Source organism: Schistosoma mansoni, chromosome 1, assembly GCF_000237925.1.
Source record: "Schistosoma mansoni strain Puerto Rico chromosome 1, complete genome".
Classification (NCBI taxonomy): Eukaryota; Metazoa; Platyhelminthes; class Trematoda; order Strigeidida; family Schistosomatidae; genus Schistosoma; species Schistosoma mansoni.
Genome location: NC_031495.1, coordinates 27,854,281 through 27,868,749, shown reverse-complemented (window position 1 = coordinate 27,868,749; position 14,469 = coordinate 27,854,281). Strand labels below are relative to the sequence as shown.

General features: G+C 32.7%; 2 protein-coding genes across 2 annotated transcripts; one reads left to right on the top strand and one right to left on the bottom strand.

Moving 5' to 3' along the window:
• Positions 1-943: 943 nt before the first annotated feature.
• Positions 944-2,800, top strand: Smp_172340 (hypothetical protein; the record flags this gene model as incomplete). Its single annotated transcript, XM_018793918.1, has 1 exon — positions 944-2,800. One exon carries the CDS (start codon positions 944-946, stop codon positions 2,798-2,800), a length of 1,857 nt encoding a protein of 618 aa, XP_018648383.1.
• Positions 2,801-12,372: 9,572 nt separating this feature from the next.
• Positions 12,373-13,944, bottom strand: Smp_052780 (hypothetical protein; the record flags this gene model as incomplete). Its single annotated transcript, XM_018793917.1, has 2 exons — positions 12,373-12,630; positions 13,789-13,944. The coding sequence occupies 2 exons, from the start codon at positions 13,942-13,944 to the stop codon at positions 12,373-12,375; spliced, it is 414 nt and encodes a 137-aa protein (XP_018648382.1).
• Positions 13,945-14,469: the final 525 nt, after the last annotated feature.

Genomic DNA, 14,469 nt, shown 5'->3' with positions numbered 1-14,469 from the left:
GGATGCGCCTTTCGGAGGAGTCCCATAATAGGATGAAACGGCTGTCCAGTGCTTCCAGGTTTTCCATGGTGGTCTAGCTTCAATTGACTCATGATTTCAACTACGAAAAATGGTTTTTATATTCTTCTATTCACCTAGTAAATTGTTGGATTTCATAAGAATCATAAACCGATTCATCCAGTGCTTCCAGGTCTTCATTGGTTCACTAATTTAGATCGATCAATGATTCCAATTCAATAAATTTTTAGTAATCGCTCCGATGTCAAGTCAGTGAAATAAAATTTGAGATTTTCGAAGTGTCATTTGGAAAAATGATTTCTGTGATTCGGGAACTGAGTTATTTACTACTTATATGAAATTTCGGATCACTATTTACTTTTAATAGATGCAAACAGGTATTGCACAGAATATAGGTATTTAACGACTGAATTAAATTCCTAACCGATTAATTTGTAGATTGCTGACAATAAATAGACATTCTTGGTTGTACTTTTACTATTGTATTTTGTTCTTTAACTATGAAGCTTGACTTTTTTAAAAATGAATCTCATAATAGATTAGCCTAATCTATTTTTGACTTAATAATTTGTTTTTCTTGCTAGACAAATTATAAGTTATTCGAAGAAACGACTGTCAATTCTTTCACCAAATTAGTTAGATTCTAATACTAACTCATTGGATAACTGAATGTACTTATATACGTTACAGATACTCAAAACCCATAATGGATACTAAAATATTGCCTGATAGTCTATTGACCATCTTGAAATAACTTTATCAGTTTTGTTTGAGTTGTTCTTCGAATTACTGTCTTATTCATCAGTAATGCAAACTGAATGTCTTTTGAACCCTGTTGAAACGTTTGAAACCTAAAACACTTAAGAATTAGTATGATTGTCTGTATACTCTAAAAATAATAAAGTGTTTGATATCATTTTTATTTATGGATTTTCGTGACAAATTTTTCTTCATGATAGATCAGATCATTATTTTAGTCTTAAAAGGTCTCGATATAAATTACAATAACATTATTGTTTTTGATTTTAGGATTGCAGAAGCTCTTGTAACAAGTGAAGAGTCTCATATGGCGTTGTCAAATGCTTCTGAAAATGAAACTGCTGAATGCACACAAAATGTTCATAAGTTTTCAGAAGAACAATCTTCAGAAGATAACAGATCATTATCTTCACCACACATCCCCGATTCTACTTTAAGTAATCAACCGGTGTTTGAAGGAAGTGAAAAGTTATCCAGAATTCGCTTGAGTTCTTCAGGTGATTCTTCTATACCTAGTCCATTGTCTTTTTCTACGAAATTTATTCCGTCGAGAAATTCAGAAATTAACCCTTATCCATCTGCTTCATTGAACCCGGTAAATGGTAATAGTATCCATCCTTCTAAGCAGGTACATCAGGGATTATTATATAATTTGCTCATTTCCAAAGAAACTTCATCACAAAATTCTACGTCTAAAACATCGGTCTCTACTTCTCCCGGTCAGTCATTAATGGAAACTAATGAAGATATGAGTGATGTACGAACAGATAAGCCACTTTCTGATTCAACAGCGTTCATGACTTCTCATCATGCAGATACAAACAATTATCCTACCTCAATTAAAAGTTCCACAGTTTATTCTAATTTTCGTCATCGAGCAAACTCTCTTGGTTGCAAACTTTCCAATAACCGCCCATATACTCGACCTCATGCTTCATCTTTTGGTGCCACTTCTGATGTTTATCCTAGCCTCAAAGCACGTTTACAACATCGTCGTCAAATGGAAGGATCAACACCAGATTCAGTCTTTTCAAAACCAAAATATACATTATATCATCGAGCACTGTCAAAGTCACATGAAAATGCAATGAACGTCTCACACATTGACACTCGTTCGCACAGTTTAAGCGCTATCTTACCTCATAAATCTAGTTTATCCTCATCCGGTGTATCTAGTCCCCGTGTTCCGCCCCAAAGTTCTCCAGCTTATCCCAGAATGATGGCTCCCTCTCCCAATATCAATTCTCAGAGTTCAGGATTTAGCTCAGCTGGCCTACAAAAATCTCCTCAAACCTCTTCACTTTCAAACGATTCAGGATCTGATGAGCCAATCGATCTCACTGGCTACTCTGTACCCATATCACTAATAACAAATACATTTTCTTTACCTACTATTACTCCCGGTGTTAATAATATTCAAAATGGGAATTTTCCTTATGTACAGTTGGCTAAGAAAACTGCTCGTCCGGTGCAAGCACGAATTACCGAGTGGTTACGGCAGATTACTGAGTTTGTGGCCCTGTCTACACCTCTTGTTTCTACTTTGAAACCTAATTTATGGACTCTTAATGATTTGTCTAAACAAGTACATCATTTGAATAACAAGAATGTTGCTTTTCCTTGGTTATCATTACTTGCACAATGCTGGCAAAAACTGTTAGCCTTAAGCATGGTTGAGAATTCTTTAGATGTTGTTGTTGTTGAAGATAAATCACCATATGAAGAAAACCATCAATATCAGGATCCTGTAAACTTGGAAATTCCATGGTCTCTGCTTCTAGATATACAAAGATATGGTGAAACGAAAAACAGACGGCCAGATCGGAAGTTTTCTAATGAACTCCTTCAATTTTTATCAGAAATACGTCAAGCTGGTCTGAGTGCTCAGGAGTTTTATTTATTACGTCACGTAGTTCTTCTAACTGGTATGTTTCGAATGTCTTCAATAATCAGTATCATTTGTGTACCAGATTCTTCGGGGTTTTTGTTGAGTTATCTGTACCTAAAACATTTAGTCAGTTGAAAAGTTGTACTATTATATTGGTGTACGTCTTATTGATTGAAACGAATTTATTGTATACATGGCTCATAATATGAAAAACATAAGAAGACTTATAATAATATCTGAATAGCTTTTACTTTTTCAGCTGATCTTAAGATTTTCTCTAACCTACTTATACTTTAGTAGACATATCATTGGATTGATCAGTGGCTTTATATTACTCGGAGTAAGCTTCAATAGCTTTAGTCGTTAACAGTTTCCACAACTTTCTCGACCAATTTATCATTGATTCTCGGCACTGAAATTCAGCACAAAATCCCTAATGTACGATAAAAGCACTTTTCAGATAGAAATTTATGAGTACTCAGAGAATGACAAAGTTCGCTAGCTTATATGTAGTTATTTCTTTTTGTGGTAAGATTTCTCGCCAATTTTGAACATCTTTCTGTAAAAGTTGTGATCATCTATTTACCAATTCATAAAAATACTGATTCCTTTGTCTACTATCACATTAGCCTTGCGCATTTTACTTCGGTCTCAGAGTGCCACTTATATAATAATTCGATTTTATAAAAATGCATTCGTCACACAGACATACATATCATAAAATGCTATTTTAAAATCCCTTTTCTATAGATATACATTGATACGATGTTCCTAGATTACTTACCTTCTTCCGATTTTAATCATTTTTCGAAAGCGGTAGTTTGCAATTTTCAAATGCGAATCAAGGCTTGGAATTGGTGTTTTAAGGTGATATTTAAATAACCATGATCTTAATGTGTAGATAAGTATTTATTAATTATCTGTTTGTCGACTTCTGTTGACTGATATTTTAATTCCTGCTTAGATTACGGATATATACATATACCTCACATGGATTACGAAATCTTTAAAGCATTGGCGTAGAACAACGATAAGATGGGTAGCATTGCATTCATTTCTTCGGATAACTTAGCAAGTTTCAGTGCTTGGCAATATTTTTAAAGAGACAATATAACTCATTTAACATGCACTGATTTATGTTCTCTTCGTGTATGTACAAGCTAATTATACTACTTGATCACTCAAACTAGTTGGCAAAACGAGGTTCTAACCTATAACTCTGTAGTTGAAAGTGTAATGCTTTGATTCTTAAGGCATCACTCAACAAGAAGCTATTGGACACACTAAATAAATGCTATATTTCATTAAGTAAATCATTCCGAATGATATTAAAACCTTATGATTTAGGTGTGATATTTTTGCACTTGGAGAAACTTGAGGTTGAACAATTGAGTATTTTAAAACAATAACAGAACAGTTATATCGTGTTTTTTATTTGTTAGTTTTTACTACTGTCTAGTAATAGGTACCTTCTTGAAGTTTTATTTTGCCTTTCATTCTCTACTTTTTTGAAAACAGTTGATGAACCGGATACCTTGCCTACTTTGGGTTTAAATGTCATCCGTGCTTCAAGATGCATGAACAATAGTAATAATAGCAATGGTAAAACGGATCAGTCGAATTCTGTTGCTAATTTATTAAAAGATGGAACTCAGGCTTCTATACTTTCATCAGAGGGTGAACCGCCGACAGTGACCTTTGATTTGGCATGTTTAGCTTGTGGACTAAAAGCCCTTCGATCAATGTGTCCTTATCGAATTGCAAGTTTATTCTGCAGTCATTTACGAAATAGTTCAATATTGAATCAAACGTTTATACTTGAAATGCATATAAAATATTTATTAGCCCTTAAGGTTTATTTTCAAGCACTATCAAACAATTGTTCCAAAATACTTTTTTTATTTACTTGTATTTTTTGAAGTATGGAATGTTTATTATTAGTGTTAACATTGTTTTTACTGTTGTTAACACCATTACAGTTTTAATGATACTATCTGTGGTATAATAACATTAGTGATGATATTATTATTGTTAATTTTACTATTCATACCACGTTATAATGCCTTATTATGAAAACAAATTTTTCAAATAATAAAGTTGATTTATTCTTTTTTGTTTCATCTGTTCATTTTCATTTAACTATCACTGATCTCAACAGTTTAAAAAGTAGTCGCTAATCTTATTGCAAATATCTGATGTTCAACAATTTCATGTTGAATGATTAATTCAGAGATCGTATTGTCTAGACATTCAGTAATTGGTTGAACTATTTTACTTGTCCATATTTAGGTCATATATACACTTCATGACCTTGAGATCATTTCTGCACTGTATTAACATGCCAATTTTTTTCAAATGATGTGAGTGGGCTTACATGCTCATATGATCTATGATTTATCCTGTGTTCAACTTTGTACTAATATTTATTAAATTAGTGTGACTCATGTTTTATCTCAGTTCAAAGTCTGACTAGAATCAAACTTATTAAACCATATCTTTTCGTTAGTGTTAAAAATATATCGGTGACTGGTTTTGGTTTCAACTGTCAGTTAAGGAATAGAAATTTTATTCATTAAGCGTGTATACATAACTTACTGTTCTATGGTGAATACAAAGTTTAATTTTGAGCTGTAGGGTCAATAAAATCTCTTATTAAATGTTTTCTGAAGAAACGTTAGTAAAATTAACTCTCTCTATTTAGAGGAACTCAGCTCTGGTTAGCCTCAAAAATGGTCAATCCAAAGAAAATTAATGACCAAATTATTAAGATGAAAATTACGAATAAAGTGAGAAATAAATATATTGACTATAATAGAGAGAGAATATTCCAGATTCAATGTCAATGAGATCTTAAGCCTCGTATCAATACACTAGTCTAGACATCAGCTTTTTTCTTGTGACTGCAGTTTTGCATACAATATCGACGTGATCTAAGTAGTTTGGACACACAACTTTTGACCACTGTGCTGTAAATTTCTGTTCAATTTCTGATTACCACATTTTTAGTAGCTGGGTTGTGTTAGTAGTCTACGCAATAGAAGTAGCTCACAGTATTTTATAGACTTTGTTCGCGCTTACTTGTGGTTTCTTGTACATTGTACGTCCCGTTTTGATAATTGACCTATCTACAAAGCATTCTCATTACTCTGTTTGCTAGATAAGGAGTTACTGGGATGAGCAAATTAGTTTTTCGCCATCTTGAGTAACTAAGAGTTAAATATTCATTAGCTTGGCTAATGAACCTGGATATGAGAACTTAGTGTATGCACACGCTATTTGGATTATTAACGGTGATATTTATAAGTTTCGCAAACGGAAAGAATTACTGCAGTTGGTAGATCTCATTTCTTCTTTAGCTGGTAACACGTTAACAGTTGTAAACGAAGTTGTAATGTCAATTTTTCTATTCTATCTTTTTTTAATATATAAGTCAGTCAACGGTCAGATAATAAACTTGTTCAAGGCTTACTAGGCACATTTTTACATTCTGACTGGCATCCAATAATGCCTGTATTTTGGGAGGCAATACTATAAGTAATAAATTATAATCACTGTAAACGTTGATAAACTATTTCTGGACTAATTTTATCTTAGGTTGTACTCAATTTTATCGGCACATACTGTAGAAATGTGTTCAATGGACAAATTCTGATATTTCTATATACCATAACATCGACTGAATATTTAAATGCAATTCGAATCAGGTGCAGATCTATGGTTTACTGTGTTAAACTATATTTCTAACGTGAGGGCTATCCAGTAGTTAAGACTGAAGAAAGTTGGGCGTGGTTCGAATCTGAAACTCGGTAACTAAATTAAAATGCGTTAAATCTTCTACCCTAAGTTACTTTACTGCTCATATATTTTGAAATTATTGAGATGATATTTACAGTCTTCACTCTAAAGTTTATGTATTGCAACAATAATCCTAGTACGTGTGTATATTACATTGAATGTACTAACATGATAATATTGATCCATCAGTCAAACGTATATAACACCAGAAGTAATATTCACATTTACTACTAAATGAACAAAGATAAAACAGATTTCTCCATATTGTGGTACTTCTAAATTATGCCTTCAGTGTGAATTAAGGAGTTAGAAGAAAAACAGTAAAATATTTCCCATTGGTTACATGTTATAAAATGAATCAGAAATGTCCTGAATACTATTTTGAAATATAAGTTGACTGTTTTGGAACCTGAATTATCACCATACTGATCTCTTTTCACATTATCTATTTTATACGAGATCGAACCAGTAAAATTTAAGTTTTTCAGTCTGCATGTTTCCGAAGTATCTAAAATAAAACAATATTCAAACTTAGGAAATCGTCATGATTGATCTCATTTAATTATGATCCATTGTGCAACTGTGACTCGATTCAAGATGAGTTTCATCTGATTATGTTAATCTCGCTGTAAAAGTTCAGGTACATAGTGCGTCTATGTAAGCAGTTCCACTTTCTTCTTGTGAAATCTTACTCTGATCTGAGATTATCCAGGTACTTATCATATTTGATAAGAATTGTCTTCAGAGGATTTCTCACGATCTTGGTTAAGACATGGTTTACAGATAGTAATTCAGTAACTTCTACACCTCTAATTATTTGCCTGAGCTGATACTGGATTGGAAAAACGGAGGTGTGGTTAGTTAATATCTCAGCGCTGTGGAATGAAAGATACCTTTATTAAGTTGGCATGTATCGGCCCAACAAATATCCCTGCGTTGAGTTCTAGAGATTATCCTGTTCATTTACTTCAGGCATATTTCACTTATTGAGGCAGTTTACATTATCAGACCTGGATTAGGATACGAAGAAGTGACTATTCTATTGTAGTGTTTGAACAGATTCATAACGAAAATAGATCTCTTGATTTTATCTTTAATCAGACTGTACCTTCTGACTAGTAATATTCTCGATGAATCCCTAATTAATCTTTTTGTTTTGTAAATAGTGTCATTTAACCGTGTTTTGCGCATACTTTTGGTTCTCATCTGTGTAGAGTTTTTATGATAATCAGAAGTATTTGAATTGTAGTATAAACTAGTAATCCCAGGAATAACGCAATGTAATCAAGAAGTAGTAGATGAGCCCGAACGAATGTATTGTATTTGGAATTCAAAATTTACAACAGTCATCAATACCAAGAAGTCATTGATTTATTTAAACATCACAGTTTTCTATTATGCTCTACTGTTGATTCATAGTGATTACATTTACTTTTCTTCTGACTGATTGCTCTGGTTTACTAAATTTCTCGTCAAGTATTTTGGTTGTACCATACAGTCCTTTCATATCTGATGAAGTTTCCAAATCTTTAATGAATGAATACATGAACATCCACTTGGTTACTTGATTCCATTATCTTTTTTATCAGTAAGAGGTTGTGAAGATTTTTGGATTTATTGAAATCATGAACCGATCCAGGTTAAATCACTATTGAAAGCCTGAAATGACTAGCCTGTAGTTTCATTCTAGTAATGAACTTCCTGGCAGAGCGCATCAAAAACTCTTCACGTGGGAATCGACCCCTTTGGAACTAAACTGTGTCGAGTGTGAGGCAGTTACCCATCTAAGAAAGTGGAGAGCGGTCGAGCGATGTCATTTGTGGATTAAAGTTAGCCATTAACACCATTAAATGCCGTTTGACTTACTACATGAAGAGGCTGCATACTTTTGGGATTACTCAACATTTACTCTTACGATTTATCAGTTCTTGCATATTACCTATTGTTCTTTACTGTTCCCCATTATTCTTTCTCAGGTTTTTGGGAAAAGGCTTTACTGTACTAGAGAGAGTGCTGAAGGCAGTTAGCAGGGTGTGTGGTGAATCTTTTGAGGTCATTATTAATATGTTTGTGCATGGATATCTTAAGTCTTACAAACTCCTAGCAGTTGTTATCTTATCAGGTACTAACCATCCACTTCATTCATATCTTCTGGTATAACGAGACGTAAATACATTAAAATCCATGCACGCAAGCAAATCTATAGAAGTCCTGTAATACCTTACCTAGCAAATATACTCTATGACGAATAGGTTGTTAGAATCGACCTAGTAAATAACCTGTATTCTTAAGCATGTCTCAAATTTGATAATTTGTACAGTCATATCTTTTTCATTTTTTTTCGTAAAATCTTGTTGAAATACTTCGTGCTGAGAATTCTATATTGTACCAGAATATAATATTGAATAAAGCCATTAGTAATAATAATAACTCAATGGTCTAGAGACTGGGTGTTCATGCGCGAGGCCGCGTGCGGGCTTGTGGATGCTCATTGCTTAAGGATCTACCTTTTTTATGTTCATTTGGTTTACCTGGATCATATTAAAGCCAAATTATTTAAATTGCAGTCTATTAATTTCCTATTTTCTGATAATTTCATAACATTACAAAGTTGGATCAATAAAATATTACATTGATTTTTATTGTAATTGTAATTCTTATCATCAATGTAGAGATCTAGACTAATAACAATGGTTTTCTGACAATTGCGTTCCAGTTATAAACAGGTCAAAGGTCATTTGCATAAGTAAAATAGATTTTTCTCCATATTTTTTGTCTTTTGTTAAAGCTGACTCATATAAACCGTCATTATTCAGGTCAATACATATAGACCAATTTAATTTGAGTGGAAGTATGATATCAATAATAATAATAAGCTAAACATCGTTCAACTTCTTAGGTTTTGTATACCTTAGCTACATTTACAAATGTGAGTGGAGTTTTTCCTTGTAAGGTTTTCTGGTCAATAATTTTCGGCTTTAATAACGAATATATAGATAACCAATAGTACTTCTGACCATTTTACTGTCTCAATCACTTAATAAATTTCACAAAATCACTTCAACTACTAAAAATGAGCTAAGTAGTAGAAAGTTATATCAGTTTACTTTTAACCATAGTAACTGTGCTACGAATATAATGGAAGATATCTATTATTCAGACAAATAAGCATGGAAATGATGATACAGTTTCGAAACACATTAATTTTCAAGAGATTCATGTCTGTGTGGAAGCGACAGAATACTATGAAACTAGATCCGAAAGAAAAAGCCAACGCAAGAACTTGGATTATGAATCGTCATTTTAAATAACTGCCGATTTTGTCATCCATTTCTTTACATACGGATATAAATAAATTGTACAAACTAAATCTCTACTAAGCATTGACTCCCTGAATTTCTTTTCACATGGGGATCTAAGTAACTTATTAGACTTTTTTACACACTTGTTATACTGTGGGTCATAATGTACAGTAACCACTAAAAAAATCTAGACTTATCTCATATAAGGGTAGATCTTGTTGTCACTAAATGTTTACAAAAGTCAGGTTCTGGACAGCGTTAATAAACATTGGATACATTTCGATGAAGACTGAAACTCCCGTACAAGTTACCATTTGGGAAATATGAAAAGGTTATAAACGTTTGATGATCTTATACTTGATGGACCGTTATCAATACAATCCTGGTAGTAGTATTCATGATGATCACGTGTTTTATTTCATGCACCAAAGCAACATCACAAGCATATTTTGTGGGAAGAAACAAAGATTCGATATAATTAAGATTCCTGCTGAAATGTTTCTAACATCAGTAGCTCGCATTCCTTAGTTCTTAAAAGATCATTGGGTAAAAAAGTTTCCTTAGATAGCTAGTCAATACATCATTTACCATTTGCAAAACGATTTGTAGTCGTTGTGTTACTATGTGCACAAACTTCCTGATCCAAATCTTTACTTAGCAGAATGTATTCGTTACAGTTATTGTGCAAAAACATTCATGTGTAAGCGACGCCGCAAAACATAAGGCATTTAAAACCTCGAGGGATTTCACGTTTATATTTTGAACTACTCACTAGTAGTATAAAAACAAACCAAAAATCTAAATCATAGCTATTGATACATGAGTAAGAAAGCTGAGGATCAATGAAATAGGTAGTTACTACGTATAGTTTTATTATTTAAAGTAATTGGCCTTTTCCAGTACAATCGAATTGAGTCTAAACACCACAAACTCTTTTTCCGCAAGTTGTCTTTGTTATGGCTCATTTTATACTGTTACCAACAATTCAGTTAATATTTCAAACACCTAAAATATTTTTTACTTCTACTACATTTAACATGCAATGAATTTAGCATAAGCTTTATAAATGCTTTACATCCTTCACCGTTATTTAAGTACTACAACTAGATGTAATCATTGGACGTTTAATTTTTTCGACTTTGAGGCACATACAGTAATATTAGCTTTTCTTTACAACATAAATTTATGATCTTGTATACAATTAACAAAAACGTGGCCAGATACAACAAATTTGTGTTCGAAGTTGTATATCATTCTCGCTCTTATTTATCGCCGTTTATCAACTTAGTAAAGCTAATTGAGAAGTTAATACATAAACCTGTTTTAGGTGTCTGTTCGTAAAATGCTTCCCATTATCAACAGAAACTGGCGCTTTCTATCCAGTATGTTAATACCAGAATTTATTTCATTTACATCACTCTCTTGACTCCATTTTTATGGTTTACTTTGGGAGTTAGATATGTCTAAACAGTAACTGCAATATTTTGAAAGTTGATGTTACGACCATTTACACGGAAGCATAAGATTAGATGGAAAACAGACTTATGTGTCACATCATCGGCTTGAAACATGTAAAAAGAGTACTCTCATCCTAGGACAAATAGAAAGGTAAGATTCATTAGCCAGTAAGAAACTACTCGCCCACTTTATGAGTTGTTAATTGCCTACACTTAATATGATATTTTACCACACCATTGTCACAACCTATTAAGCCTTAAGCGAGAATAGACTGAGTAACGAATCTAAATTCTTGATTGCTTAAACTGAGTTATAGCAAGAGAATTATCAAAGTGTGAATCTAACTCCAGGACGTATCAACTAATTTTTTTAGACTGTCAAAAACTAAAGTGAAATGATGCATTTGTTGTGGTCAAGGTAATTACTACGCATTATTAAAACTACACAACCGAGTTTCTTTACAAAAAGAACTCTCTGGTCATCTATATTTTTGTACTAGATAGAAGAATACACTTTTTCTGCATGTATTGTTTGATATAATAGGAAAATCAAGAACAATTTAAACGATGTTCGGACCTATGTTATTGAAGTCGATTGTTGATACTATTCTTGAAAACTAGGCCTAACAGTCAAGTCTTAATTGGACAATCAATGATCAACAAGCCTGTGACATTTGATTGTTTATTCTGTTTCCATTCCGTTTATAAGCATATTATTTTACTATACAGAGATTATCCTACTGACTTTGATTAAAAAGACTTCTATACAACTACTGAACTTCTTACTCTAGTTTGCGGGATAAGGAAGAAGAGGATACCAGTAGTCTCGTTCACTAAAGTTGAGGTTGCAAACAGTAGCTTGGCGCACGAGTATATTGAATTTTTAGTTAGTCAGCTAGTTAAATGCTTCCAAAATGAAACTAATTATTAAATACTTTAGATTTGTTCCCTCTAAAGTGGAATAAACGTATTTAAAAATAAACATTAGTAAACTCAGTTTATTGAGAAATTTCATTTTAAATAATGATAGCCAAGTACCTACAATATATCTTGAATAAAATCAAAATATAAGGATCATAAAATTTATTAATAGATCAGAAGAGAAAAGGATGTGAAATAATTCGGAATGACTTGTTACTTATAATTATTACAATTATTTTGAAGACATAATGTTTGATGGAATAGGGGAATTATCGAAAAAGAAGCTAGCTGATACAATTTGTTCATCAGGATTATTGGAAATGCGAGGTTTTGGATTTTTTATTGTTCCCCATACCCAAATCCAATATAACGCTCCCATAATAAAAAATACAGCGCCAAATTCAATTTTTATGGCTATTAACCATAATAACAGAGTAATAATGAATTGTACATACCATAAATTCCAAATGGCAGTAATTCTAGCTAAAATCTACATAAAAATAGGTACAACCAAAAAATTTTTAAAGTAGATGAATGTATTGTCAAAGTATTTATGGATTTTATTAAAATACAATATTGAGGGAAAAATGAGTTTACCAATCTGTTGTTAAATTTTTTTGAAAATAGAAATGGACGGATGAATAATTTATCTGATCTTTATTTTGATAGAGGTGACTAATTGTAACTGAAAAATAAAACCTAGCATAATACACCGTGGCAGAGTGAGTGAATGGTGACTTGGACACGTGTTACGTATGCCCAACCACCAACTGCCTCGACGTGCAATGTTTTATGATATAGGAATAGGTTGGAAGAAAGCTACAGGCGGCCAGACCAAAACGTGGCACAAATCCATGAAGTCATTGACAAGTGGACTGAGTCATGTTCGTAAGTGCAGACTACCTGGTTGGGATCCGCAACATGATAGCAATCGATGGTTAGAGACCTTGAATGACATGGCTCAAAATCGTTTGCAATGGCGAAGGTGCATACACTCTTTGTGTAATCCCAAATCTTAATCTTCTGAATTCTTCGTGTCTCTATCTACTTTCTCTCTCCAAATTTATTTCACTGGATTATATTCCTTGAATAACATCTTCAAACCTTAATCTTTCCGATTACTGTTTATACTCTTACTACCTCTACCACTATGGGATTTGAATCGACAACTGCATTTCTGTGCTAATGTGGTATGGCAACTCGAACTGATGTATGTACGTGCGAAGTTCTACGTTGTGACTGACTGAATAAATGGTGATGGTAAAAATTTATGGTAATCTAATACGTCAATATTTCAACAGCAACACACATTTGTCAGTTTTAAATTTTCTATGGATTCTACCACTGACCACCAACTAGATATCTAGCATTACAGTTGCTTATAATCCGTTCATTAAGCAGAAAAGTAAGTACGCTTTGTTAGTTATAACTTTAATATTAAAACGCTGACATTAATTGATAATAACGCTTCACTGAGTCATATAAACATATAAATAGGATTAATATACATAGACAAGTAAAAGTGGTATTCTAGTACAATATAATTAGAATGTAAGTAAATCAGTCACTTTTTGCCTAAAAGATTACTTGAATGCATCTTTTTTATACTGTTATGAATCAGAACATAAATTAGACGGAAATATATTACCGTAGATGGTTCTTTTACCACAGAACTGTTGACAGGTTTTTGAAGCACATCTACGATTGGAGGTTTGAAGTCTGGAGTTACTGGATTTGCTAGACGATAGGCATCCAATTGAGCTTTAATTTCGAAGTAAGAACGTTGTTTAAACTTGGGTACCATGTAATTAGTCTGAAAACATTTTATTAACAGATGAACGTTACCAGGTGGGCTAGGGTATATATATATATATATATATATATATATATATATAGAGAGAGAGAGAGAGAGAGAGAGAGAGAGAGTAAAGAAAATACAAATCAAGTCATCAAATATATGATCCTGCACAATAAAGTATATTAGTCACCATTATGAAAGGAGCTTGAAACCTGTGATAATTTGCATGTGATCATAAATGAAGTTTAGAATCCCACACAACGTTTCTAAGATCACTATTAAGCCGAAGACGCCTCGAATACTGTGTTTTAAGGATCATAAGAACCATGTAGAATCAAACCACCTTAATAACTGATTATCAATTGTAGCATACACACGTTTTAGTGCTAAAACTGAGTCTTTAAAATAGTACGTATGCAAATGAGGAGACAGTTGATCCTCGAAATTTTCTGGTTAATTAAAGACAGAGAAGACGAACTTAGGTTATAGTTATTAAAAGTTTACTATGTTAGATTTAACCACAGATACAGA